The sequence below is a fragment of the Tamandua tetradactyla genome, chromosome 3 (genome assembly GCF_023851605.1).
Source record: "Tamandua tetradactyla isolate mTamTet1 chromosome 3, mTamTet1.pri, whole genome shotgun sequence".
NCBI classification, from domain to species: Eukaryota; Metazoa; Chordata; class Mammalia; order Pilosa; family Myrmecophagidae; genus Tamandua; species Tamandua tetradactyla.
In genome coordinates, this window is record NC_135329.1 from 216,409,807 (window position 1) to 216,437,227 (window position 27,421).

The following is a 27,421-nucleotide window of genomic DNA, read 5'->3' on the forward strand; positions in this document are numbered from 1 at the left end:
AGGCTTGGCATTACCCCTCGATGAGGGTCGGTGGGCAGGGGGTCAGGCACACCTGCAGAGGGGCCCCAGGCTTGGCACTGCCCCTCGATGAGGGCCCGTGGGCAGGGGGTCAGGCATGCCTGCAGAGGGGCCCCAGGCTTGGCACTGCCCCTCGATGAGGGTCGGTGGGCAGGGAGTCAGGCATGCCTGCAGAGGGCCCCAGGCTTGGCATTACCCCTCGATGAGGGTCGGTGGGCAGGGAGTCAGGCATGCCTGCAGAGGGCCCCAGGCTTGGCATTACCCCTCGATGAGGGTCGGTGGGCAGGGGGTCAGGCACACCTGCAGAGGGGCCCCAGGCTTGGCACTGCCCCTCGATGAGGGTCGGTGGGCAGGGGGTCAGGCACGCCTGCAGAGGGGCCCCAGGCTTGGCACTGCCCCTTGATGAGGGTCCGTGGGCAGGGAGTCAGGCATGCCTGCAGAGGGGCCCCAGGCTTGGCACTGCCCCTCGATGAGGGTCCATGGGCAGGGAGTCAGGCATGCCTGCAGAGGGGCCCCAGGCTTGGCACTGCCCCTCGATGAGGGTCCGTGGGCAGGGAGTCAGGCATGCCTGCAGAGGGGCCCCAGGCTTGGCATTGCCCCTCGATGAGGGCCCGTGGGCAGGGAGTCAGGCATGCCTGCAGAGGGCCCCAGGTTTGGCATTGCCCCTCGGTGAGGGCCTGTGGGCAGGGAGCCTCCCCTGGCTCCACCACCTGTCAAACATGAGGGCAATGAGGGAGGGCTCTTCTGTGTCAAGTGCTGCTCGAGTGACAGATCTGATGCCAAAGAAGCTATACAGCAAGTGATCATGCCCCTGGGGCCCAGGGGAGGGCCACACCCCCCCACCCCTCACTGTACCCACTGGCCACAAAGGGCCTCTTCCTCTGGGAAGAGGACCCAGGTCAGGCTCAAGTACCACCAACCACGGCTGGCACCAGCTTCGCTGCCTCCCGAGCACAGACGGGAGATTGCTGAGCTCCGTCTGGGAGCTATGCCACTTGAACCAGGATCCCATGAGACCACAGGAGGGGCCACAATCGGGACACCTGCAAACCACACCACAAAGGGTGACCTGCACCAGGAGAAGCGGCATCTTGGCTGAACAGCATGAGGAAGTAGCACTGTCTGCCTTGCTACAACAAGGACCCCTGGGGCCCCAAGGGACTGTAGGAGGGGGGCAAGAAGTGGGCTCCAGGTGGAAGCCAGGGTGGGCTAAACAGGAACACCTGGAGCTCTGGCCCTCTGGGGCTGCCGCTATCACCCAATGTGCCAAGAGTCTACCAACAGCCTGAAAAAACACACTGCCATTAATTCTGGGGAGTGGCAGAGCCTTGCAGGCGGCAGAAGTGCTCCCACGCCAGCTAACCTTCACACTGTCTTCCTATCGCTAAGAACAGAGAGTCCAAGCGTCAAAGTAAATGAATTTTACTAGGTCTTCTGGTCATAAAGACTTGCCTCCTGTTCTAGTTTGCTAGCTGCCGGAATGCAACACACCAGAGACAGATTGGCTTTTAATAAAAGGGGATTTATTTTGTTGGTTCTTCAGAGGAAAGGCAGCTAACTTTCCACTGAGGTTCTTTCTTATGTGGAAAGCACAGGATGGTCTCTGCTGGTCTTCACTCCAGGCCCCTGGGTTCCAACAACTTTCCCCGGGGTGACTTCTTTCTGCATCTCCAAAGGCCTGGGCTGAGCTGCAAGTGCTGAGATGAGGAATGCCGAGCTGCTTAGCAGTGCTTCGTTGCAATCTCTCATTTAAGCACCAGCCAATTAAGTCAAACATCACTCACTGCAGCAGACACGCCTCCTAGCTGACTGCAGATGTAATTGGCAACAGATGAGGTTCACGTACCGCTGGCTTATGTCCGCAGCAACAAGACTAGGTATGCTCACCTGGCCAAGTTGACAACTGAATCTAACTGACACACCTCCTGTGGGAGAAAACATGCCAGCCTCTTTTAAACTAAATAATCTGTATTTCAGTTTGTAAATAAAATGTTCATTTTACATGTTTTTAATTTACAATTATCTGAGTAAAATGAACTTTTAAATGATACATAACACGCACAGTATTTATAACCAAGCAAATTACGTGAAATGCATGGGTTACTAAACAGAAAAGGTAAATTATAACGTGGAAAAATAATTCCCAGTTCCCTCCCAAAAAAAGCTGTTGGAGCAGAAGGCTGTTTTGCGCTGCCTCAGAGCTAAGCATCCTTAGACCGTGCCTGCCACCAGGCTTACTTCCGACTCCTCTGTCCTCGGCTGCCACGGGAATGCCGGGCCATGGGGCCCTCAAGCCGAGGAGCTACGCCCGAGCTTCCTCAGCTGCCCTGGCTCGGCAGGTGACCCATGGGAGCCCGAAGGCCAGGCCTGGGCCGTGCCCAGGGAACCAGGACCAGGCGGTCGGCACCAAGAAAGATGGCAGCTGTTCCACAGGACACTTCCGGCACAGGAGGGACAGAACAGCGTGCAAAGTGATATCCTACAGAGTTTTTCCCAGGCTAAGTCCTGAATGAATTCTTCATTCATACTGGGGGGAAAAAATTGGTAAAAACGAAGGATGGAGTGGGTGGAGGGAGGGACAGACAACCTCTGCACCTGCCTCCCATCGGGAGATCTCAAACCATTTACAAGGTGCTACATAAATTACCTCATAAAAGATATGAATAAATGCGCTGTAAGAGCAGCTCAATACTGGAGATATATCAAGGCCACTTTTTTAAATCTCCAGCAGTTATTTCACTGCAATCCAAGGATCAGCGCAGCCCTGCAGAGTCACTGTGGGACTTGTGAAAAGAAGTCCTTCCACAATGCTCCAGCAGGGAAACACGAACGAGAATCGGCACACGCAAGGTGAAACGAACTGAAATTACACCCCTCCCTCATTAGGCAGAAGATACGTTAGCTGGCATCGATAGGTAAAGCTCAACCTCCACTTGGGTAAAAGAAAACCAGCTTTCTTCAGACCAACTCTCCAGCAAAGAACCAAGAGAACTGGAAGAAATGTAAAATAGATGTATGCTTGAAGACTTTGGAATCAGAACTCTACCGAGGCAGCCAGAACCTGAGGACCAAAATATAAGAGAGAAGGGAAGCAAAAAACCCAGGCTCTCCCTGGAGGCCGGGAGCTGAACTTGGTGATCTTCGGGGAAATGAGGATGGCTCAGGGCCTGCCAAGGTGGTCTGGGCCAGTCCCCAGCTTGGCATCAGGAAGCCTGGAGAGCTGCACAGGCCAGTAAGGTCAAGGAGAACAGAGGTGAAACTTGACACCTGAAGGGTTACAAGAGAGAAAGATGGACATTTCATAATTAAAGGGCTATTCCAACAAGAAAGTGTAAAGTTTTACATTTGCTATACTTAATATACTTTGAAAATGTCCAAAAACAAAACAAAATGGACAGACCTAAAAGAAGAAATACTATCAACCATTATAGCAGGACATTTGAAAATACTATTCTCAGTACCTGATAGAAAAAGCAGACAATAAAATCAGTAAAGTAATAGAATGACTGAATATCATGATTATCCTGACTTAACTGGCATACAAAGAAGTGATATATCTTCCTAATGAATGGATTCTCTTCAAGTCTACATAAAACATTTACAAAATTGACTATATAGTTAGCCATAAAGCAAAATTAAAAAAATACTAGAAACTGAAATCAGATTCAGTAAATTTGGTGACCATAATGAAATTAAACTAGAATTCAATAACAAAACACAAAAAAAAACTAGGTAATTCAAAAACAGCTGAAATTAAGAAATATATTTCCAAATAATTTGTGAGTCAAAGAATAAGCCAAAAGTGAAATAAGATAATATTTCTAAACTTAATGATAACAGAAAAACCTTAAAAAAATACTTATGAAATCTAGCTAAAGTCATGTATGGGTAGAAATTCATAACCTTAAGCGCATATTTTAGAAAGGAAGAAAGGCTTTAAAAAATTAACTAAAAACCTGTTTCTCTTAATTGATTAAGGAATAATAAATCAAATCCAAAAAATGAAAGGAAATGGTAAAGTAAAAGCAGAAATTTATGAAGAGTTAAAAAAAAAATCCAATGGGGGGTATGAATATGCCCACTGGGCTGGGTTACAGGGTCCAGCTGATTGGTCAAACGAGCATTGGCTTGATGGCTACTGTGAGGGTATCTCCTGGGTTTAAATCCAGTTGCCTGCATTAAGGCTGATTACATCCCGAACAACGGGAGAAGCCTCATCCAATCGGCTGAAGGCCTTACAGGGAGAACTGATCATTTCAGCAGTCAGAGGGAGAATTTCTTTCTCTAGTTCAGCCAGCCAGCTTCTCCTAAGGAATTCAGTGGAGCTCCCAACTTGCAGCCTACCCTACAGAATACGGACTTGCCAATCGCCCATCCACTACTTCATGGTCATGTGAGCCAATTCCTGTGATAAATCTCTTCATATTTACACATACACACAATATTTATATACATGTATGCATGTGTGCCTGTGTTTATGTGGATATATTTCCTGTTGGTTCTTTCTCTATAGAACCCTGACGAATACAAAGAGAAGCAAGAAAACCAAAGGTGGTTCTTTAAAATATGAATGTAATTATAAACCCCTAGCAAGTCCATGAAGGAAAAAAGAGAAGGAAGAAATAAGCAAATCAGAAATGAAAAAGAGACTGTCAATAACTACAAATCTTACGGACAGTATGACGATAATGGGAGAGTGTTTAATAAGCTTTATATACGCTTGAAAATTTAGATTAAATGAAAAGTTCCAGTAAAACTGAACAAAACATAACTAACACAAGACACGAGAGAAAATCGGAATAGTCCTACGTCAGCTAAAGGTATAATTTTGAAATTTTCCCACAAAGAAAACTTTGAGATGGGTTCAAAATGAATTGTTGCAAACATTAAAGAAAGAAAGAATATCAATCTTACATAAATTCTTCAGGAGAATAGAACACAGCTTGGGAAATTATGTACAATCTGCAAACTAAGAATAGTTTTGTACACTCTGCAAACTAAGAATGCTTTTTACATTTTTAAAAGGTTGTTAAAAGGGAGAAGATGAAGGAAAAGAAAGAGGATGAGGAGAGGAGGAGAAAAAGAAAAGACTCTTTAGAGACCACACGTGGCCCAGCAGTGCCTGACATGTTAACTATCTGACTCTTGATAGAAAAAGTCTGCCAATCCTAGAAATAGAAAAAGAGGGCACCCTCATCACATTTTAAGAGGATAGCATAACCACACAAAGAGATTTCAAGAAAAGAAAATTACAGGTCATTCTCATTCATGTATTTTGATGAAAAAAAAATTAAACCAAATATAAGCAAAACAAATCTAGTTAGGTTTACAATGTAACTGTGTGATTGTAAGAGCTTTGTCTGATGCTTCTTATATTCAGGGTATGGACAGATGAATAAAAAATATGGATAAAAATAAATAAATAATAGCGGGGACAAAGGGTAAAATAAATTGGGTAGATGGAAACACTACTGGTCAATGAGAGGGAGGGGTAAGGGGAATGGTATGTATGAGTTTTTTCTTTTTATTTCTTTTGCTGGAGTGATGCAAATGTTCAAAAAATGATCATGGTGAAAAATATACAACTATGTGATGATACTGTGAGCCACTGATTGTACACCAGTATGGAACGTTCTTATGTCAAGACTGTATGTTTGTAAGTTTTTACAATAAAAATATTTTTAAAAAAAATCCAGCAATATATTTTTTAAAAAATATATAACAATCAAGTTGGATTTAGTGTAGAAACGTAAGGTCAGTTTAAAAGCGAAACGTCAATCAATAAAATCACATCAATAGAAAAAGGAGGTAAAAATCAATAAATGGAGAAAAAAGACATCTAATATATTAAATTTAACCAGATAAAAGTACCATTTTATACAACAAAAAAGATCAAACACTTGCAATTTCATATGGTTCAGTCTAATTCTTTAACACCTACTCATGAGAAAAACTCCTAGCAAACCAAGCGAGAAGAGAACTGCATTAATCTGAAAAAAATCATTTACACAAAACCTACAGCAAATTTCACACATAATGATGGAATGTTGAAAAACTTTCCATTGATATTCGAAACATATAAAGATGCCTGTTATCACCAATTCTGTTCAACATTTGACTAGAGATCCGTGCAAGTACAAATACAGACTTTTTCTATAAAGAGTCAGATAGTTAACATGTCAGGCACTGCTGGGCCACGTATGGTCTCTAATGAGTCTTTTCTTTTTCTCCTCCTCTCCTCATCCTCTTTCTTTTCCTTCTTCACCATTTTCTCCCTTTTAACAACCTTTTAAAAATATAAAAAGGATTCCTAGTTTGCAGAATGAAAAAGAGGTAACAGGTTTAAAGGCTTAAAGATTAGTAAAGAAGAAAAAGATATTCACTATTCATGGACCAAAGTACCATAAAACCTGAAAGGAATCTACAAATTAAATATGATAATAATAATAAGCAAATTATGCAAGGTATCCACAGAAAAGATTACAAATACTAATTGTGCTTCTAAATAACATCACAAACAAAAAGTGAAATATTTTAAAAAATGGTATCAATAAACAAGTAGCTAGAAGTATATCTAACTAAGAGATGCAAGACCTCAACACAAAAAACTACAAAATTTTCTTGAAAGAAAACTTAGAAGATTCAAATGAATAGAAAGATATACCATGTTCATGGACAGAAAGCCTTAACATGAATTAGTTTTCTACACAAATCAATGCAATCCCAATGGAGATCCTAGTAAGTACGATGCTGAAACTGAAAAGGCAATTTCAAAATATAAAGGACTAAGAACAGCAGAGACAATCTTCACAAAGACTTAAAAAAAAAAAAAGTTAGAGGACATACACTATCAGATATGATAACGAATGATAAAGCTACAGTAGTTAAGACAGAGAAGTGCTGGCACAAGGAGAGACAAATAGAACAATGGGCCAGGTTAAAATCCAAAACCAGATCCACACATATTCAGATACTAGTCTTATGGCAGATGTGGCACTGTAGAGCATTGTTGAAAGGATAATCTTTTTAATAAAAGCTGTTGGATCAACTATCCAAATGGTAAAAATGGTAAAAAGTAACCTCTGATCACTACCTCACACCATATTAAAAAAAAAAAACATTCCAGGTGGATTATAGATCTAAATTTGAGTGATAAGACAATAAAGGTTCTGGAAAATAATATAATAATATAGAGTATAGAATAATAAGATAATAGAACACCTCCATGATGTTCAGAAAATGACTAATAAATTAAACTACATTAAAATTAAGAGCATGTGTTCATCAAAAGATGCCACTAAGAAAGTGGGAAGGCAACCTACAGAACGGAAGAAAATAGCAAAAAACTGACAAAGGACCCACACCCAGCATATATAAATAATTCCTACAAATCAGTAAGGAAAAAAAAGACAACCCAACACTTAAGCAAAGAAGGCACCTAGTTGGTCAAAAATCACACATAAAACGGTACCCAACATACTTAGTCATCAGGGAAATAAAAATTAAAACCACAGTTGCTAAAATGAAAAGATTATCAGTACCAAGAATTGGTGAGGCTGGATGGTGTGAGTGGAACAAGTGGTATGCTCATACACTACTGGTAAGAGTGCAAACGGTTCAATCCATTTAAAAAACTGGCATATACATACCCCATGAATCGGAAAGTATTTTTAAATGCTACTTATGCGGACCAATAGACATACACAAGAATGTTACAGAAGTATTACCTCTAACAACCCCAAACTGGAAACAACCCAAAGGGCACCAACAACTGGAACTGATAAATGAGCTGTGATGAACACTCTACAACCTTGGAAATGAATAAATTAATACCATTAGTCAAACCCAGATAAATTTCACAAACACACTTCTTAGTAAAAAAGTAAGAATAGAAACAGTACATACTATTTGATTCCACTTATGTTCAAAAACAGAAAAAACTAATCTAAGGCGTAAAAAGCCAGAAAGTGTTCCCAGAGGGCAAGGGCTGGGCAGTGACTGAGGACAGGGAAAGAGGGTGCTTCTGGGCTGCTGGAAATGGTCCATTTCATGATCTACAGAGCAGTTCCAGGTGTCTTCCTTTTTGGAAAATTCATGGACTGAAACATTTCTGGTTTGTGCACTTTTCTGGATGCAACATGTCAATAAAACTCACCTAAAACGGGTAAATCTAATCACCACACTGTCTAAATAGCACAATTAAAAGACTGAAAACAAACTAAGTGTTCGTCAACAGCAACGGTTAAACTAATGGCATCAAATCCACATGTAATCATTAAAAAAAAAAGAATGAGGAAACTGTTTTTGTACTAATTTAGTACAATCCCAAAGGAAAAAAAACAAAGGTGCTGAAGTGTCTATAGTATATTACAATCCATAAACAAAGGTGGACAGAAAATATCAAATTCACTTTCTTTGAGCTCAGATTTTATTAGCCTACTTTTTTTATATAACTCATTTACAGAAAACTGAGGAGGCAGTACAGAGTTCCCATCCAGCCCTGCCCCCATTCTGCCCAGCTCCCATGCTCTCAATGCCTCCCATTAGTACAGGACTTCTGTTATTGTCAGCGACCTGAGATCAGTGTACTATCCACTGACTGGAGTCCATCCTTCATTCACATTTCCGCAGCTGTCCCCTCATGTCCTTTCTCTGTCCCAGGACATGACATGCAGGCGTCATGTCTCTGCAGGCACCTAAGACACTTTCTCAGACTGTGCTGGCTTCTGACAACTTCGGGGGTGACCAGGTATTTGTAGGAAGCCCCTCTACTGGGATTCGTCTGAAGTTTTTCTCAGAATTATACTGGAGTTTTAGGATATTGGATTTTAGGATACTGGATTTTAAGATACAATAAAAGGAAAAATGCCATTTTCATAAAAAATACAAATGTATTTTTAAATGGATAAAATATCTCTACAAGGACCCACAGAGACTGTAACATTTGCTGACATAAGGGCAAGGAACCAGGTAGCTTGGGACAGGAGGAAAGGAAGCTTTTCCTTTTGTACAGTATAATCATGAATTTTATCATTGCATCACAATGATCTATTTAAACAAAACAATTAAAATAAAAACAAAGAATATAACGGGAAAAAAGGTAAATGTGCACTGTGACTAACAGTTCCAAACAACCCCTGAATCTGCCGTTTCATCCAGAAACCTCTAAGACACAAACCCCTATGGACAGATTGCCCACTCACCTTCTGGGTGGCAAAGGGCTCGCCACAGCAGCCTGAGAAGGGCAGGGAAAAAGGAGGTCTGGAGGGAGCAGACCTCTGAGTATTCAGTCGCCCCCAGGCCACCCAGCCCCAGCACCCTCCACACACCAGGTGCCCAAAGGCCCACACGAGCTAGCTGTCGACTAGAAGGAACCCAGGAGAGGGGGTGAAGAGATAGAGAGGGGTTTCAGACTACACTGCTTAGGACTTTTCTTTCTTCTTCTCATTTCAAAACTTTTAAACTTTTCATAAAAAATTGAAAGAGTTTTCCAGAAGTCTTTGATTTTGTCACATTCCTTTCTGCACACATCTAGCCCCCTGTTAAATGTCCTTCAATACTATTACTATAGAAGCCAATCCCTCCAAAATCCTTCTGCCCCTTCATAATTATTGGTGTTCACTGAAAGAAAAATAAATCACATTTTTACATGCCTGAGCATCAGCTGGTTAACCTTTCCTAGGAAATATTCCCAACCTAACGTGACCTAATTCATCCAGGACCACTCAGAGCCAAGTACCGTATAAAACCACCCAAAAAAGTAAGAAAAGGAAGGAGACGAACACCAGGCCGGCCTTCCTAGAGAACAGCTCTGGATCCCGCACTTCTAAATGCCCTGGAATAGCCCAGCAGGGGGCTTGCAGGCCGCCCTCCCCAGGCCAGCATGGGCAGGAGGCACTGGCCAGGGCCCTCGCTGGGTGGGCACAGCAGGTCTCTGAGATACTAGCTGCTTAAATCACTTTATTTTTAATTTCATCACAGCCTGCGCATGAAATGGGCTCCTTCTAAAGCAGCCTGGAAAGCAATGAAGCTCTAACTACCTACTCAAACAGAGCTCAAAAAAACCACCTAAAATCTGGGCTTCATTTCTTATTGGAACATCCAATATGTCAGGACATGCTGATCAGACCTACAAGTGGCAACAAAACCATCTTAAAACCGATCTAGGCACAAGCAGGCTGAAGTAAATTAAATGTTAAGCCATCTGAGCTAACTTCCTTCCTAGAGTCACAGACCAGCACTCCACTAACAGCTGGTTGTCACACACAGCCCAGAGGGACCGGGCTAAACAGCAATTCTCTCAAGACATTGTCATCAGGTGCATATGGCAATTCAGCTTTCCTCGCCAAGACAATAAACGTGTCAGGTCTGGGAAGGCAGAGGCGTCCCATGTGCAGGAAATTCAGACCAACACCACGCAACCACTGCCTGCTCAAGGGAAACCCCACCTCTGGGCTCAACAAGAGCCTCACTGAGAACCGGCTACCTCTGCGAACTTTCTCTTTCAAACATAAAGAAATCAGGACTCAAGAGAGCAAACAAAATGAGACCTAAGTTTGGCAAACGACAAAGAAAAATGCAAAGCTTTCCTCTTAGTTGCACATTGCAGCAATTAGCAACCAAGTCAGATGGCCGCTGCTGGGTTTGACATTTTGTAGCTCTTCCTTGCCTCTGAGCTCCCAACTTGCTTCCAAGAACAAGGATGAATTCACAGCACAGCCACATATCTGTCCAGACACAGCTTCTGCTCCCAAACATACGGCGACAGAGGAGACAGGAAGCACTCAAAGCAGACCCTGGTTGTGAGTGACGAAGCTTTCCAGGAACAGAGAGAGCCCAACAGAGACAACTGGCCTCGGCTGAGGTCTGCAGACTAGGCCCTGGCAGATCCAATTAGCAGACTGGGCCAATTCCAGGCCTGGGACACGTTACAAATAACCAGGAGTATCAGGAATGCTGGCTTGTTGTTTCTGTACAGCCCAAGGGGTGGCGAGGGGTGCATGGGGAGTGGGAAGAGTCCTCAGTTCCCAATTCCAGGGCCCAGGTTAAAGAGAAAGAACACCAGATGGATGCTGGCTCCCCAGCCTGGAAACCCAAGAAAGGCAGATGCTCTGCCTCAAGGAAAGGTGCAGCCAGCCGCCTCCAAGCCCTCACTCCCCATGCCATGGATATTCACAGGAACAGGAAAGCAGAGGTCAAGGAAGGGCAAAGAGGAAAAACTCAGCTCTCCAACCGGTCTGTGCCCCCACGGGATCTGCCTCATCTCAGCCCCCAGTGTACTGCTGTGTCCTCGGAGGGCACCTTCCTTGCAACCTAAAGCTGGTCTGTCCCAGGGCCAAGGGCTTCCTCTCCACCTCTGCCTTCCCTGCCCCTTGGTGCAACCTGGACAGCGACAGCCTCTACCCATCACCCTCTCCTTCCCGCAGCCCCTGCTTCACTTCCTTCACACAGGACCAGAAATCCCTTTCTGCGCCACCTTTCCACCCACCGCAATGGTACACTGACTCTCGTGGCCATCAGCCAGTCTTGTGGTTTGGCCTTAGGGTGTCTAAGCATCAAATAGTATCCATTTACTAATTGACAAGCTAAGGAGTGTTGCAATCTAAGTTCCAATTTCATTCATGTTTGATTTTAAAATACAAAAATAACATTTAATGTTAAAAATTTTAAATATCCACTATATAAAAGTTGAGAAAATAAACTCCTATTATTTTTCTAGGGTACTTTTCTAAATCTGTTGCAGCTGGTCAGGAGACCCCAATGGACTTCGATATATATAATTTAAAAGTAAGAGAGACCACGGTATCCAATCAGATTCTGAGCTCATTCAATCTAGAAGATTCCATAAGCATCCAGGACAAAGGGAGGTTCAACCACTGGAAACACTTTGAAAGCCACTAGTGGAAGTTTCTGGAGCAGAATTCCCACACCACACAAGGCATGACTCAGGGCCCCGCCCAATTCTGAAATTCCTTGAGAAACTGACTTGCAGTTCCAAACGGTTTTCAGCACAAGCACACATGTAAAATTGTCCTGAAAAGGATTTAAATACATTGTGAATCAACAGGAAACCTATAGTTAACAATAACTTGCAAGAAGTATATATTTAGCTTACATACTACTGGAAATTATAAAACATGACTGTTTTAGTTTCCCAGCTGCTAAAGCAAATACCACACAATGGGCTGGCTTAACAACAGAGCTGACTGGCTCACAGCTTCACTGGCCAGGCCTGCTTCCTCCTGGGCCCACTGTCCTCCGGCTGGACGGCCATCTCTGGTGTTCCTTGGCTTTCCCATCACATGGCGATGTACACGGCGGCCTCCCCTGGCTGCTCAGTCTCACTGACTTCCAGCTTTTCTGGCCACCTCCCACGGCCTCTCTCTGCAGACTTCCCTGAATGGCCTCCAGGAATAAATCAAGACCTGCCAGACTGAGGTGCGTCACACCTCATCGAATGGCCCTATCTGCAAAGGCTCACACTCTTAGGAATAAAAATTAAAACATCTTCTTCTAGGATACATAACCCCAGATCACCAAAAATATTTTAGAAAAAAATGAAAGTAAAGATATTATCTAGACGAGTGATTTTAATGAATGTTACAAAATAAATATACCTAATTCAGATGCACTGTCTGTATCCCTGCCTAGCCCATTTCGATCCACTCGCCCAGGGCCCCAGCCCTCCATGAACCAAGGATGCGCCGCACAGGTCTCAAAGAAGCTGACCTGAGCTACTCCTCTGCCAGTGCGGACGTAGCTCCAGCACCCCTTTCTGCAGCCCCGGGAGAAACAATATTTTATGAGATACGGCTGAGGAATGGGGAATAATAACAGAACAAAGTCAAATCCCAGGAAGATGGAAAAGCTGACAGTCTGACTGCTGTCAGACACCTCAGAGAGCCCTAGGAGGACAGACCAACAAACTGCAAGCTGCTCCCCAAGCTCCCAGTGGAGCACATCTCAAAGGCTTGGGTGGGTCCCCCGAGGGGAATTTCAGCACCCCTAGGCCAGGCCGTCTCTCAGCAAGGCATGCAGACATGCCTCCGTGCCCCTTCAGCCATCAGACGGCCTCCTCTTCCCAAGGCAACTGCCTGGAAATAGGGACAAACACTTTCTCTCAAAAACAGTCTCTGGGGACGTGAAGTGTAAATCCACAATTAGAAAAGAACCATCTTTCCAGATAAAGAGCCCTCTCTGAAGAAGCAAGGCTCGCCTTGTGAAATGTACCCGTGGATGAGGACAGCAACTGCAAAGCAGCTTCCTACCCTGTAACTGTGCAGCGGGTATCGCGCCACCCCTTTCCTGATGTTTCCAGACCCAGGATGGGGAACGCTCTGGAGGGGAAGGCCACTGAGGGGCAGGTTCTCTCTTCAGCAGGCTCGCCTAGCCCATGTCTCAGAACACTGCGTCCACTGCCCTGACCAATGCATGCAGACGCCCGTCACACACTCCAGTGGGTGCCCAGGCTCCCACGTCACCAGCAGCAGCACCATCCACAACTGAGATTTTCCACACACACAAAGCATCAGGCACTGCAGAAAATAAAACTCCTGGTCTCTCTGGCTTCCTGCTAACACTTCCCAAAGAAAACCTGCTTCCACATCCCCAGTTTCCCTTAGTACCTTCTCAAATTTTCTAAACCTTTTCTATCCTCTAGTATCAAAGAAGGAAAAAAACTAATTCTGCCCCCCACCCATACCCTCCACTCTCAATGAGACTAAAATAAAGCAGTACCGTGGAACCACACGTGGAAATGCCACAGATAAAGCCACCTTCATGCTTGCACAGCCACACACAGGCTGCGCAGTGCCCCCAGCTAAAACGGCGCTGGGCTGGCACCTCTGCGGGTGCACAAAGAGCCCCAGGCAGGTTTCTATCTGTGTGTCAGACCGGTGGGCACAGAGTGCCAGCAGAAACAGGACTTTAAGAATCAGTGAACCAAATCAAAGCCCTGATTTGGATTAAACGGACCTGAACATGAAAAGAAGGCACAATGAGAACTGCAATCACACTCTGAGTACTGGAGGGATGAACATCCTTCTTCTAACAGATGCAATGAGCATGATGAGGTTCTTCACTCAACACCTAGAAGGTCTCAACGTGCTAAAAGCAGCCTCCATGGCCTTCTCTGTAGCCCCAGCAGCATTTCATAAACCCCACTGAGTCACCAAGTCAGTGAGAAATACAGTCACAACAAAAGTCCAGTGGTGAGGAAGGAGGGCCAGGGAAAGTTGGCAGGTAATTTAAAAAGTAATAAACTTGGCCATGAATGCAAGAAAATAAAGATACAATCTTCAGCTCTTGCAATGTATTCTCTTGGCTTTAGTACCTAAACAACCAAATCTTAAGGAGCAATCTCCTGAAAACAGGACCTAGAGTTTAAGGGAAAAGCAGTGGAGAAGGCACGCTTCTCTCCCCAGCCTCAGGTGAGTGCAGAGTCAAAGGGCGAGTGTGGACCTTAGGAGAATGAGGCATGTGGAAACAAATTCCCCCAATCAGACTGCTAAATACTGAACAATAAGACACTTAAACCAACTTTACCTCATTCTTTACAAATGTCATACCAAATGGAACACAAACAGCTTTGTCATCTACACAATATATTTAAAATATATATCACTTTTAAGTAAACTTTATTACTACCTTTGAAAAGTATACAGTATTAATAACTGTGAACATTTTCTTCATGTTAGAATTCCAAACGCTGTTGGCTTGCACTTCAGCAGGGAGCCAAGTTAGGATTACTGCATGCAGGGTGGAGTGGGACTGAGCCTCAAGTCCAACAGACAGACGGCCATTGGTGGGAGTGGGGGTGGGGGTGAGAGTGGGGGGCAGGGCTCATGGTCATTGCAGGTCATGGACAGCAGAGGGCCAAGGCCGCCCCAGAGGGACCCCCACCACCAGAAGGAAGCTCTCTAAGGGTCAGCACCCCATTCTCCTAGGAACTGCTGGCGCCTGCTTCTTGCCTAGCTCCGCGAGGGGTAGAATTTATCATGGTATTTTTTGTAGGCGAGAAGGAGCACATACAAAAATAATGTAAGACTTCCTTCCATCCCTTCACTCACTGTTTATCACAATTTGTTAAGGACCAATGTTCCCAACATCTAACTGGTCAAGTGGCTAAAAGCAGACAAAGACTACAAAAAAAAAAATGTTTACTTGTCTCATTTGACTTTTCTTCCTAATATTACAGTTTTACTAAAGTGTCCAGTTTTTAATCATGTTCTTATGAGATAAACAAATACAAGGCTATTAAGTGGAAGTCAAGATGAAAAGTTTCAACCATAATCCCCTAATTCACCTGGTGTGGCAGTTACCCAGAGGGTTCCAGCAACCCCAACTGCATAAGGACTGGCCAAGAGAAGCTCATGAAAAGTTCATAAACATCTGCAAGACACATTCCAAGCAGCACAAAACCCAACAATCCAACAATAGCAAACACCAAGTTTGTTTAATCAGACTGTACCCCAAAGCACACGTCCCCAGAGGGGGAGCACAGGGGGGGCAGGCAGGGGATACAGGGGTACCACAGTCCTTCGCCCACACCTGTAGCCAGGGCCTCTGAGCCAGCAGGCACATCGTGTCACACTGGCTTAGAGGCCACTACCCTCCAGGCTCAGACCACTCACACTCTCCATCCGCTCCAGTCCCAGGCTCCCTCCTACAATCCTGGGCCCTTCTGCTTCAGCCAGGGCAGGCAGACCCAGCTCGCATGTCCTTTCTGACTCACACGTCCCTCTGGGGGCATCCCAACCCTCTGCCCTTCCTTCTCTCACAACATGAACCCTACTGAACTGAGGCAGCCCGTTGCCCTTGCCTCGCCGGGACCTGGGAGCTACGTGCCAGGCAGTTAGATCAGTTTCCTCACTGGACCCAAAGTGCCCAGTGTCCTGCCCAGCAGAAGTTCCCGTCCCCCAATATGGAATGACCAATCCTTCATCCAGGTCGGCCTCTGAATGCAAGCTAGCCATTGGACAACAGTAAATCTTGGTGTTTTCATCTTTAAAGAAGAATAATGTTTTCCAGCTCACTACGCAGGGATCTCAGGCAAAACCAATGAAATAGCTGCAAGGTACAGAGATAACCTGAGGTACTATTCATTTTGGTCTCTTAAAAGCACCACAGGGTTTGATTAGAAGTAAGCAAATAATGTTTATCATGATAAGGTTCAAACATTACAGGTAAATACAGTCAGATCTTCTTTACACCATTCCAGGTCTTTCTATCCTTCATGAAACACACACAAGCCAACTGCATTTGGTAGGCGGCTACACACCTGTCCACCTGCACACCTGTCCATGGCCAGCTCCCGCCCCACCGGCTCCTAATTACAGCCCTTCTGTGCCACACGCCAAGCAGTTCTCAATGGTTCCTGATGATCCTCCCACCAGGGTTTTTATGTCAAATACACACCGGTAGTTCACTCTGAAATCTCAATATCATTAATCATCCAACATTCAGCATCTCAGAACTCAGAAATTTGCATTTCTACAATGGTATTTTTGAAAAAAGGATATGAATGCAAATGTTCAGCAAACCGTATAAGAATTTTCAGAGAATTGCCAAAACAAACCATCAATGCTTCATTGACAGTGAATTTTCTGAGCTCTTTGAAGGACTGAGCATTCGTGATTTTAAAAGACAAAACACAATTTGAGCATTTTTTTTAAAAAACGTAGGTTGAAAAACAAGTCGTTATGTCTACATGATTTCCAGAACAAACCTTGACTGATTAAGATCACAGATGATGGTGGCATGGAGAAATCGGGAATAGCAGAAATTCAAAAGCTGCACCAGGCGGCTGGGAGAAGACCCAGGAGCAGGGAGGCTTTGAAAGGCTGCACTGCAGCGCTGGGAAGTACACAGGGGATGGGTGAAACCCACCCTTCAGGAAGGAGAAGCAAGCAGTGTGGGAGGCTCCAACAGCTGGCCCGACCCCACCCCAGGAGCAGTTCAGGGGCAGTTCGGGAGCTGGCCCACCCGACTACTCCCAGGGTTCTGCCCACGAGCGGCAGGTCGCCGGGCGTCTTCTCAGAGCTCACAAAGGCAGTGCGTGCCTGTCCAGCTGCCACTGCCAGGAAGGGACGAGACCCTGGGCTCCTGCGGGCCGGCCACCCTGAGGCCTGCCCCACCTCCCCCTGAGGGCCTGGCCTGGCCACCTCCGGGCCTCTGGTCTCTCTCATCTCCAGGGCTCTCCAGTGGCCTCTTCCACCCCGGCCTGCCTCAAGGCCTATGACACCCTGTCGCCAACCACTCAGAATCAATGCTCTCTTCATTCCCTGCAAGACTGTTCCGGGTCCTTGGGATTCAATTTCTTCCCTTAATACTTCGCAATGCTTGGTGGAGGGCGATTTAAATGGCAGAAAAATGTTCCTTTCAGAGACTGTTTCTATATTAAAACATAATAACCTTGGTGGTTAACTGTTTAATCAGACAGACTCCCGGATCAAATAAACAAAGACTGAAGGGTGAAGGAAGACCAGACCTCCCAGCTCAGGCCAGCCTCGGGCAGAGAGCCTTCTCCCGGGAGACTTAAAGGATTAAAACTTTACGATGTTTGAAGAAATCAAAATACTCTGAAAGGCACTAATCACCCAGTTACCGTGGACTGGCTGCTTTTAGGTAAATAGAGGATTTCAGACTGAACACAATACTAAGAAGTCATGAAATGGTCAAAATTGAAACAATGACCTTAAACACAGAAGTTGTTCTTAAAGAAGCACCATGCAGGCTTCTCACCAGGAACAAGAGAGATTGGGACCTGCAGATTTCTCGATGCCAGTCCTGCTCGGCCACTCTTCTACCCAGACCACAAACCCCTTCTGCAGCCTCGGTGCTTTCAGACCTTCTGGCCAAAACTGTCTCTAGGCAGAAATGCTGCTGCCTGGAAGGCAGGCTGCATGGGAGGGATGAGGTGGTGCTGAAAGCATGGCCAAGTGAGGACATCCGGCTTCCTTGTGAAGCACCACTTTCCTAGGCACACAGGACCTAAGGAAAGCCTGCTGTCTGCCATCAGGGAGAGTCAAAGGATCAGAGAGGAAACCATTCCCTTTCCTGACCCCAGGCCCACGAGGGGTGTCCACACTCCCCCAATTTTACGCCACAGACGCCTCTTCAAAGCAGAGACTGTGTCCTCATAAATCCATCCAGACCTGTCTCTGCACATCCCCAATGGGAAAGGTTTGGAGTGTTGGGTTAAGCACGAAGCATAATATTCCAGAATCTCTTTTCATTCTTACTATCAAAGAGGAGCTCTTTCAGTCTAAATCAGGCCAGGCCCTTTCCATGGGCTGCTCCCATCATTAGAAATAGTTACTCAGAGCAATAAAACCCCAACAGCTAGGCACTTTGACGTCAGAGAGCCAGGCCGGGCGCTGGCAAGGCACAGAGAGAGGAGCAGTAAAATCATAACGCATACCTCACCCAGCACCAGAGAGCTTTAAAAACGTACCGCAAATAAAAGGTCATTTTATCACCAGGCAAAGCCAAATTACACTGTAAATGTGCAAGAGGGGCCCCATGGCAGCTGGAGTCCAGCTGGGGCCTGGGGGGCCCAGGAGCGAGTGGGCACCAGGAAGCACACGAGGCCAGGTCACACGGGTGAGGCCAATGAGCAGGACCTGTGCCAGCAGCAGGCGAGCCAGGCCATCCAGTGGGCTCATCCAGGAAGGAGCCAAGCAGAGGCAGACACCAAGGAGATGCTGCCAGGAGAGACTGAAAACTTCAGGGTCTAAGCAACACCTGCTTTTCCAAAGATGGGAAAACGACATTGTCTCCTTGGGTCGAGAAAAAGAATGTCAGTGTTGCTGTGCCCAAACACATCTGAAGTTTCCATTCAAAACAGCAAATCATGCCTGTATTTTATCTCACCTCCATCCTCAAATCCTCCAACATGACAAAATTAAATTAAAAATGGAAAGACTTATAGCCATGAGAGACAATGGGAGAAGAATAGCATCAACTGACAAGAGACTGGAAAGAATTTCCCAGAAAGTAAAAATCTGACAAGATCGCCATCACCAGTAAGCAGCCCACCAGCCCCGAGGCAGCAGCTGGCTAAGGAAGGTGTCCGCAGCCAGGGCACGCGCCACACTTCCAAGCTGGAGCCGCACCGGAGAGGCGGCAGGTAGAGCAATGGGTCTTGGGCCCCAGCCGAGCGCCGGGAGGTGACAGCTCCTCCACACTCAGGAGGGCCGAAGGGCACCTGGGCACCAGTGAGAGAAGTGGGCATGGCCAGCTAGCCTGAGGCCATAGGTAAACCAGGCAGTCACCCACCCAGACAGAAGAAAAGGGACGAAGGTCTGAGCCTGCCAGGCAGCCCTGCCCTCGCAGCTCTGCCCCGTCTTCACCGTCGCCGACCCACAAGAGAGGCAGAGGCTGCAGGAGCTGGTAAGCAGCAGCAGTACACAGGACCTGAAATGTGGGGCAGGACAAGCCCACACAAGCCTGGGACCACAACAAACATCAACGGGTACAATTCCTCAAATAAAAAACTCCCAGGAGGAACAAAAGCAAACTCCTGTCATCTACTGCTGAGCCCTAAAAAAAATGACTTGGAAAGGTTAAAGATAAATGGATGGAGAAACAGTTGTTAGCCAACCAAGCACAGAAATGCTTTTATGAAAGAAAATGAACTATAGGGCAAAAAACATTAAACAGAACAAAGAGATATATTCCATTCTGATGAAAGATACCAAGAAGCTACAGCAATAATTTTTAGACGCTGAAATATATAAAGAAAAAAACATAAATACTGAAAAGAGAACTTACAAAACTATAATCATACTAGAACATTTCACACCATTCCCAGATTTCAAGCAGACAAAAAATATGAATAAAGCTATATTGATTCACATAACTCAACTGTGTTAATATGTATTAAATAAAAAAGAGAGAAAGAATTTTAAGTATAGTACTTGCATAAAGAGAGCTTCTTGAGACCATAACAGATAGAATAGGCTTTTACCTTCTCTTCAAATGCCTTAGGTGGCAGGTATAATATTTGATTATGTCTGCCCCAGGCCATACAAAAGGTGTGCGCCCCCATTTATGCAGTAATATAAATTCAAACAATAATTTTCTCCTACTATATTGACAAAAAAATAAATTGAATCTCCCCCGTCCCTGGTGCAAATGAAGGAAAATGTGCATCCTCATAAACCATAATTAGGAAAATAAACTGAAACAAAGTTTATGGAGCAATTTTTCAGTGCACCTAACAACATTTTAAATGCACATGCCTGCCGACCCACAATTCTACTTCTTGGAACTTATCCAAGGAGATATTTAGAAAAGTGTACAAAATATATGTAAAGTAATTGTTCAATGATGATTTTGGACTGTTTTAAATAGTGCAGTAACCACAAAAATATCTATCTACAGGCCATCAAAAAGAGTAAGTCAGATCTATATACATGCTGAGATCAAAAATGTTCATAATACGTTAAAATGAAAAAACCGCAAAACACAGAACCACACGTACAGAACAACTGCACTCTATTAAAGTGCCTGTACTTGTACCCGCATATGCTCACACACAGAGAAGAAACTCCCAATTCAGCGGCACTCACTCAGGATGAGAAGGAGAGCTGGCAGCATTCAGAGTCAACTCTGTACACTTGGGTACACAGTGTCTAATCATTGTTTATAACATCATGCATCACTTCTTAACATCAATCAATATAGGGATAAAACCTTTACATCGAAACATAACCCAGAATCCTGCTCTTTACAGCCTAAGGGCAGCTGCAGTGCAGGCCAAGTGAGGGGTGTGAATGCCCTTGGCAATACTGAAGGAGCACCGTGATACTTAAGTCTCTGCCTCGATGGGGCCCAACTGGACCACTGGGCCTGGGACCCAGAGCCAAGAGCCGCAGACACTCAGAAGCCTCAAGGAAGCGTAGCATCTGTGCAGGCTGGTCACCACCTGCCCTCTCATGTGGACACGGCTGACATTTGTACCTGGGTGGTCCTCAAAGCCATTTCTCCTTACAAGTGGGAGGAGGCTGGGCAGACTGGTGGTTCTGTAGGAAGTAGAAACCTATTGAGCACAGAAGGAGCAGACCTCCTCAGGGCTTTTCCTGAGGTACAGACACTGGGATTTCCCAAGGGGATAGACTGTGAAGCGGTTCCTGAATACGTATGTCCAGAGCACCCTTCTGAAGTTAGAGCCAGACAAATGATGTCTCCAGTCCTGCTCAGCTACTTACCAGCTCTGTAAATTTAGACACGCTACTTCTTTTACCTCTGGGTCTTAGATGATTCGGGGTTGTCGTGAAGACTACTTAGTTGTGAGATGCTCAGACCACACCTAATAAAAGGCACTCAAGTCCCAGGAACAATTACTGCAGCCACCATCAGTGGGTAGCAAATCATCTTCTCACACTCAGCCCAGACACCCAGTCACAGAATGACCATGCAGTGGAAGCCAGGGGCATGGTCAGCCCACCATGGCTCTCAGAGGCCACTTCGGTCACCTAGCACCTAGAAGGACAAGGAAGACTGAGGGAGGAAGGTGGCCCTGAGATGCAAGCAGAACCCTAAGATGCAAGTGGAATCAGCGGCACTGCCCCACCACCACCCCAGCATACAAACACACACGCCTGCGTGCAGGCGGCTGGCCCCTCTAGCTGCAGACATGGACCTCTGCAGCCTTGGGAGGAAGACTGAACTGCCCCATAGTGCCCAGAGGGCCAGCATCTCCGCCAAGTGGAGACCAATCAGAAAGAAATATAAAAGCATCTCAGAATCCCCGTTCATGTCAAATGACACATTCAATTCACAAATAACTTTCTAAGCACATATTCTGAACAATGGTACCTATAAAGGTATCTCAGAAAAAAATGTGCCAATTTCTTCTGATTTCCTACACATAGTAGGGCTTAATAAATATTTACTGAGGGAAGACAGTGGGACATTTCAGGCTTAAAATGCCAGCCATTTAAATGCCTTTTTGATATTTAGCACTCTAGGAAAATTTAATTTAGTTATTACATCACTCAAGGATAGAGAAACTGACCAGCCTTTTGCTCCCCTTTCACCCTTTCACTCAGCAGCACTCTCCTCACATTTTCTGCAATCTTTTTGGCACAGGAGTGTTCCAGGACCTATACATAATCCTGTAAATGGAAACATGGTACTCTGGTTTATGTTAAAACAGTCATCTTTGATTTCCTTACAATGGCAAACTGATGACCGAGTTCTGATAAGATATCAGCCCCTGTGCTGGGCCTGGAGGGGCAAAATGAAGGTCAATTTCTAGGAACCTGATGTTCAAACTTTCCTCAAAAAATGAGATCTGTGACATTCTAAGATCTTGGAACCAAGGAAAACAGACTATGGCCTTATTTTTAAAGAAAAGCTTGTAAGTAGGGCCCTAAGCAAAACTGCCGAGGGCAGCTGAAGGAGAGAATGTGCGGCGCCCCAAGTCAGGGCTGCACGCGGGCTGCTTCTGGTTCTGGCACGCCAGTCCTCGCCCCACAGACACCGGGAACGGGGGAGCCCCTCATGCAGAGACGGGCAGGTAGAGGCTCAGCTCGTGGCATCACTTGTTCCCTCATCTTGGAGCAGTCCCACCATCTGCCAAAGGCCTGCCGGAAATGCTACCCTCTGAGGCTCTGAACACCTTCTTTGGTCGTGAGCATCAACGAGTACGCTCTCTCTCGCTTGCTCTCTCTCTCAACATCGAGCTTCTGTCCCCACGGCTGACATCCCCAGCCCACCCCCGAGCATGCCCCCTGTACACATCACCAGAAGGGTTCAGTCTCACCCCCGATGCAGACAGCTGCACTCGTCCAGCCCCAGCCCTCTCCCAGTGCAGCCAGGGTGCAGACAGCTGCACTCGTCCAGCCCCAGTCCTCTCCCAGTGCAGCCAGGATGCAGACAGCTGCACTCGTCCAGCACCAGCCCTCTCCCAGTGCAGCCAGGGTAGCGACAGCTGCACTCGTCCAGCCCCAGCCCTCTCCCAGTGCAGCCAGGGTGCAGACAGCTGCATTCATCCAGTCCCAGCCCTCTCCCAGTGCAGCCAAGGTAGCGGCAGCTGCACTCATCCAGCCCCAGTCCTCTCCCAGTGCAGCCAGGATGCAGACAGCTGCACTCGTCCAGGCCCAGCCCTCTCCCAGCACAGCCAGGGTGCAGACAGCTGCACTCGTCCAGCCCCAGCCCTCTCCCAGTGCAGCCAGGGTGCAGACAGCTGCATTCATCCAGTCCCAGCCCTCTCCCAGTGCAGCCAGGGTAGCGGCAGCTGCACTCATCCAGCCCCAGTCCTCTCCCAGTGCAGCCAGGATGCAGACAGCTGCACTCGTCCAGCCCCAGCCCTCTCCCAGTGCAGCCAGGGTGCAGACAGCTACATTTGTCCAGCCCCAGCCCTCTCCCAGTGCAGCCAGGGTGCAGACAACTGCACTCATCCAGCCCCAGCCCTCTCCCAGTGCAGCCAGGGTGCAGACAGCTGCACTTGTCCCGCTCCAGCCCTCTCCCAGTGCAGCCAGGGTAGCGACAGCTGCACTCGTCCAGCCCCAGCCCTCTCCCAGTGCAGCCAGGGTGCAGACAGCTGCATTCATCCAGTCCCAGCCCTCTCCCAGTGCAGCCAGGGTAGCGGCAGCTGCACTCATCCAGCCCCAGCCCTCTCCCAGTGCAGCCAGGGTGCAGACAGCTGCACTCGTCCAGCCCCAGCCCTCTCCCAGTGCAGCCAGGGTACAGACAGCTGCACTCATACAGCCCCAGCCCTCTCCCAGTGCAGCCAGGGTGCAGACAGCTGCACTCATACAGCCCCAGCCCTCTCACAGTGCAGCCAGGGTAGCGGCAGCTGAACCTGAACTGCCAGTGACTGAGTGCTACCAGAGAGGAGGTTTCCTTTCCAAAGTTGGTTAACTGCTAAACACACCACCACCTATTCACCTTCTGATAACAGTGGTGAACACTATCTCAGGGCTTCTGCGCCTGAATCCGCTCACTGTGCTCTGTCCCTTCTTTAACCTCCTCACAGGCCCCCGGATATTCCCACGTCCCACCACGGAACTCCCCAGGCGTCCCAGCACCTCTGGACAGTGGGGAAGGGCAGAGAAGCAACCATGCTCCCAGGCCTGGGCAGGCTCTCCAGGAGCCCTCACCTGCCTCTTCTAGACAGTCACCCAGCACTGCTCCCCATATGATCTTATCCTTCTCCAGAAGAAAAGCTGGTGCAGTTATCAATATCTTAGTTACAATAATTATCTCCCAGGTGAAAAGTGGGAAGAAGGGAGCTTGGACACCGTGAGTATATTTTTAGATACTTTAAATAAAGTGTGCACGAAGAAGCTGTGGCCTCTGACCCACCCCAGGCCAAGGCAGGGCAGTCAGACAGCCAGCAAGGGCTCAAAGCCAAGCCACAGTGACTCTAACGGCCAGGCTACCAAAGGCCACCATTCAAAAACAGACAGACAGGTGTGACATTTACTCTCCAAATCACAAACTGACCTTTAAATATCACCCTCACTAAAAAGCAATTCTTTTCTCCTGGCATCAAAGAAATGTGTACACTACTCAAGCCTGTGTGCAAATCAAGAACAAAGACTTTGCCCCAGATCCCTTGTAAAGTCCATTTTTCTTTCACCCAGATTAAGAATGACCAATCTACAGCTGGAGCTATCATATGACAACAGTGACCATTATTAAGAAAAACAAAAATCTAAAACCCAGTTAGCAAGCTGCAGCCACAAGTGATTTTATCTCTGTAAAGGAAATCCCCAGCTCCTTGTCAAGAGAGTGAAGGGACAAGGTCTCACCTTGGTGGCTTTGAGAGCTCATTGCTGGCAGCATCTATTCCTTTAAGCAATTCAGAATGGCTTGAAATTTCCGGATAAACAATAGCTCCAAAGAGCTCCAAAGTTCCAGCAGCACATGCAAGTACAAAAAGAGGCAGTGAGATCACAGCCTCGAACGCTCCAAGTCCCACTGGTAAGTCTCGTTAACCACGTAATCCAAAAGCAGAGCAGAGGTCTTCAACTGGCTTTCAAAAGATGAATCTGTAGGGCTGGAGAAAGAAAAAAGGCATGAGTTACGGTATGAGAGTTCCACCTGAATAGCAACAATGGACATCTAAAAAGAAAAACAGTGATTTAGTTGTGTGCTCTCGTCTTATCACGGACTGATATCACATCTACCGAAGCGAACCACTTGGTATTCCTGTGAGTAAATCACACGTGTAAAAATGTATCTGTACAGCCAAGTTTCTCAACCTCAGCACTACTGACCCTTGGGATGGAGACTGTGCTGGGGCTGTCCTGTGCATTGCAGGATGTTGTGCTGCAACCCTGGCCTCCGCCCAAGCCGTACCAGTGGCACCCACCCTCCAAACGTGCCTCCAGGGAGTCCCACAGGTCCCTGCGGGGCAAGTGGCCACCACTTGGTCCCGACCCCCACCCCCCTCCATTTGAAAAATATCTCATCCTTACCCATCCCATAAGTTTCCTTTTGAGGTCTGGGGACAGCAGACCATCCTCCAACTAACACAAATTTATTCTAGTTAACTTATATTATTCTATAAAATAAATACAAAGGAAAATGCTTCAAAAGAAAAATAACCTTGATTCCATTTCCACCCAACACGCTTTTCATTTTGCATGTTCCCTTTTAGCCTGTATCGAGACACACATATTACACAGGTTCAACTATAGAACTTAATCAATTCCAGATCCAGCTTTGCTCACTTAACATTATATCTCAAATGCTCCCCATGTGTTCATTTTCAGAATTGCCATTTTCTCAGTTTATTCTCTGCTTATAAAACTAATACCTATTCAGAATACAGAAGTAAGGAAGACAATACCTGTGCTTTAGAATTTCACCTACTCTTTGAGACCAAAGGAAGAAAGTAGTGAAGAAACTTAGACTACCTATAGGCATGCCTAAGAGTCACCGCCAGAGGACCTCTTTTGTTGCTCAGATGCAGCCTCTCTCTCTAAGACCGGATCTGCAAGTGAAATCACTGCCATCCTCTCTACATGGGACATGACATCCAGGGGTGAAAGTCTCCCTGGAGACGTGGGAGATGACTCCCAGAGATGAATCTAAGACCTGGCACCATGGAATTAACAATTCTATCCTGACCAAAAGGGGGAAAAGAAGTATAAGAAATGAGTATTAGTGGCTGAGAGAGTTCAAATAGAGTCAAGAGGCTACTCTGGAGGCCACTCCTATGCATGCTTTAGTTAGACATTGCTACATATCATAACCTACCAAACCCCAACCAGACCCATTCCTGCCAATCCTAAAGAATACCTAAGGCATTATATAAGATTCTACAGAGGTTCCATGCACTAGGGTAAGTCTTCAAAACCTACAACCTCCAGATGGGTCCTTGGACAAGATAAGTCCTGAACTGCAGAGGGTCCAGCCTCTCCAGAACATCAACTAGTTCCATCCCCCTATCCTATATTATAGACAGCCCCTTCCTAAATGAAAAAGTTAGAATGGGCATAGTCCAAATACTCCTAAAGAGTGGGAGAAAAATCAAAGGTGATGGTGAAGTTACACAGAGAAGGTAGGGTTTAACAAATAAGTGAGTGCTGAATCATTATACTGATATTTCTTTTAGTCTTCAGTACCTTAGAGCAGCTAGAAATAGAAATCTAAAATTGTGGAATTGCAACCCATACCAAATTCTGAAATCTGTTATACAACTAACTAATTGCTACGATGTACTTTGAAATTTATTGCTTTTATGTATATATGTTATTAAAGAGAAGGAGGTGTATAACAGAGAAGATAGTATTTAACACATGAGTATGACTGCTGAATCATTATTTTTTGATATTTTTGTTGGTCTCCAGTGTCTTGGAGCAGCTAAAAAAAACCAAAAAATTGTGGCACTGTAACCCATGCCAAAATTTAAAATCTGTTCTATATTTGTTAAAATGTACTTGGAAATTTATTGCTTTTTTGTATATATTGTATTTCACAATTTAAAAAAAGTTTTAAAAAATGTACTCAAAAAAAAAAAAGTGAAACCTGTTCATCACAGGAAAGTATCCACAACACCACCACACAGCACTTGCTCGTATTTTGATACATTTCCTAGCTGTTGCTTTTCTTTTCGCCCATTCAAACTGCTAGCTATACAGATCCATGGCTTATTCTTGTGGCTGACAGTGCCGCTAGGCATTTCCCAATGTCCTTGACGCCTCCTGGGGAGCCTCACTGAAGGGCTGCCTCATTCCCACTGGTGATGGAGCACTGCCCTGCATCCCTCCCTTGGAGCAGCTGCCCGCCACCCTCCTCCACTTCAGACTGTTCCCAGGAGCCTGCTCATCAAGGGGCCCCCAGACCAAGAGGTGGCCTGAGACACAAGCTGAGCTCATCCGATGCTGTCCCCCAAGGCCGCATCTTCAGTAGATCCCTCAGGGACAGAAGGCATTTGGAGCAA

General features: G+C 46.1%; 1 protein-coding gene across 10 annotated transcripts in view; it reads right to left on the bottom strand.

Moving 5' to 3' along the window:
* The window catches only part of HDAC4 (histone deacetylase 4), a 410,616-nt gene that overhangs the window by 318,919 nt on the left and 64,276 nt on the right, over positions 1 to 27,421 (bottom strand). For all 10 annotated transcript variants that reach the window (XM_077155606.1, XM_077155607.1, XM_077155612.1 and 7 more), the window contains one exon: positions 24,783 to 25,030. In XM_077155606.1, the coding sequence (XP_077011721.1) occupies positions 24,783 to 24,816 (34 nt within the window). In that variant the 5' untranslated portion in view covers positions 24,817 to 25,030. The remainder of the gene's footprint in view (positions 1 to 24,782; positions 25,031 to 27,421) is intronic.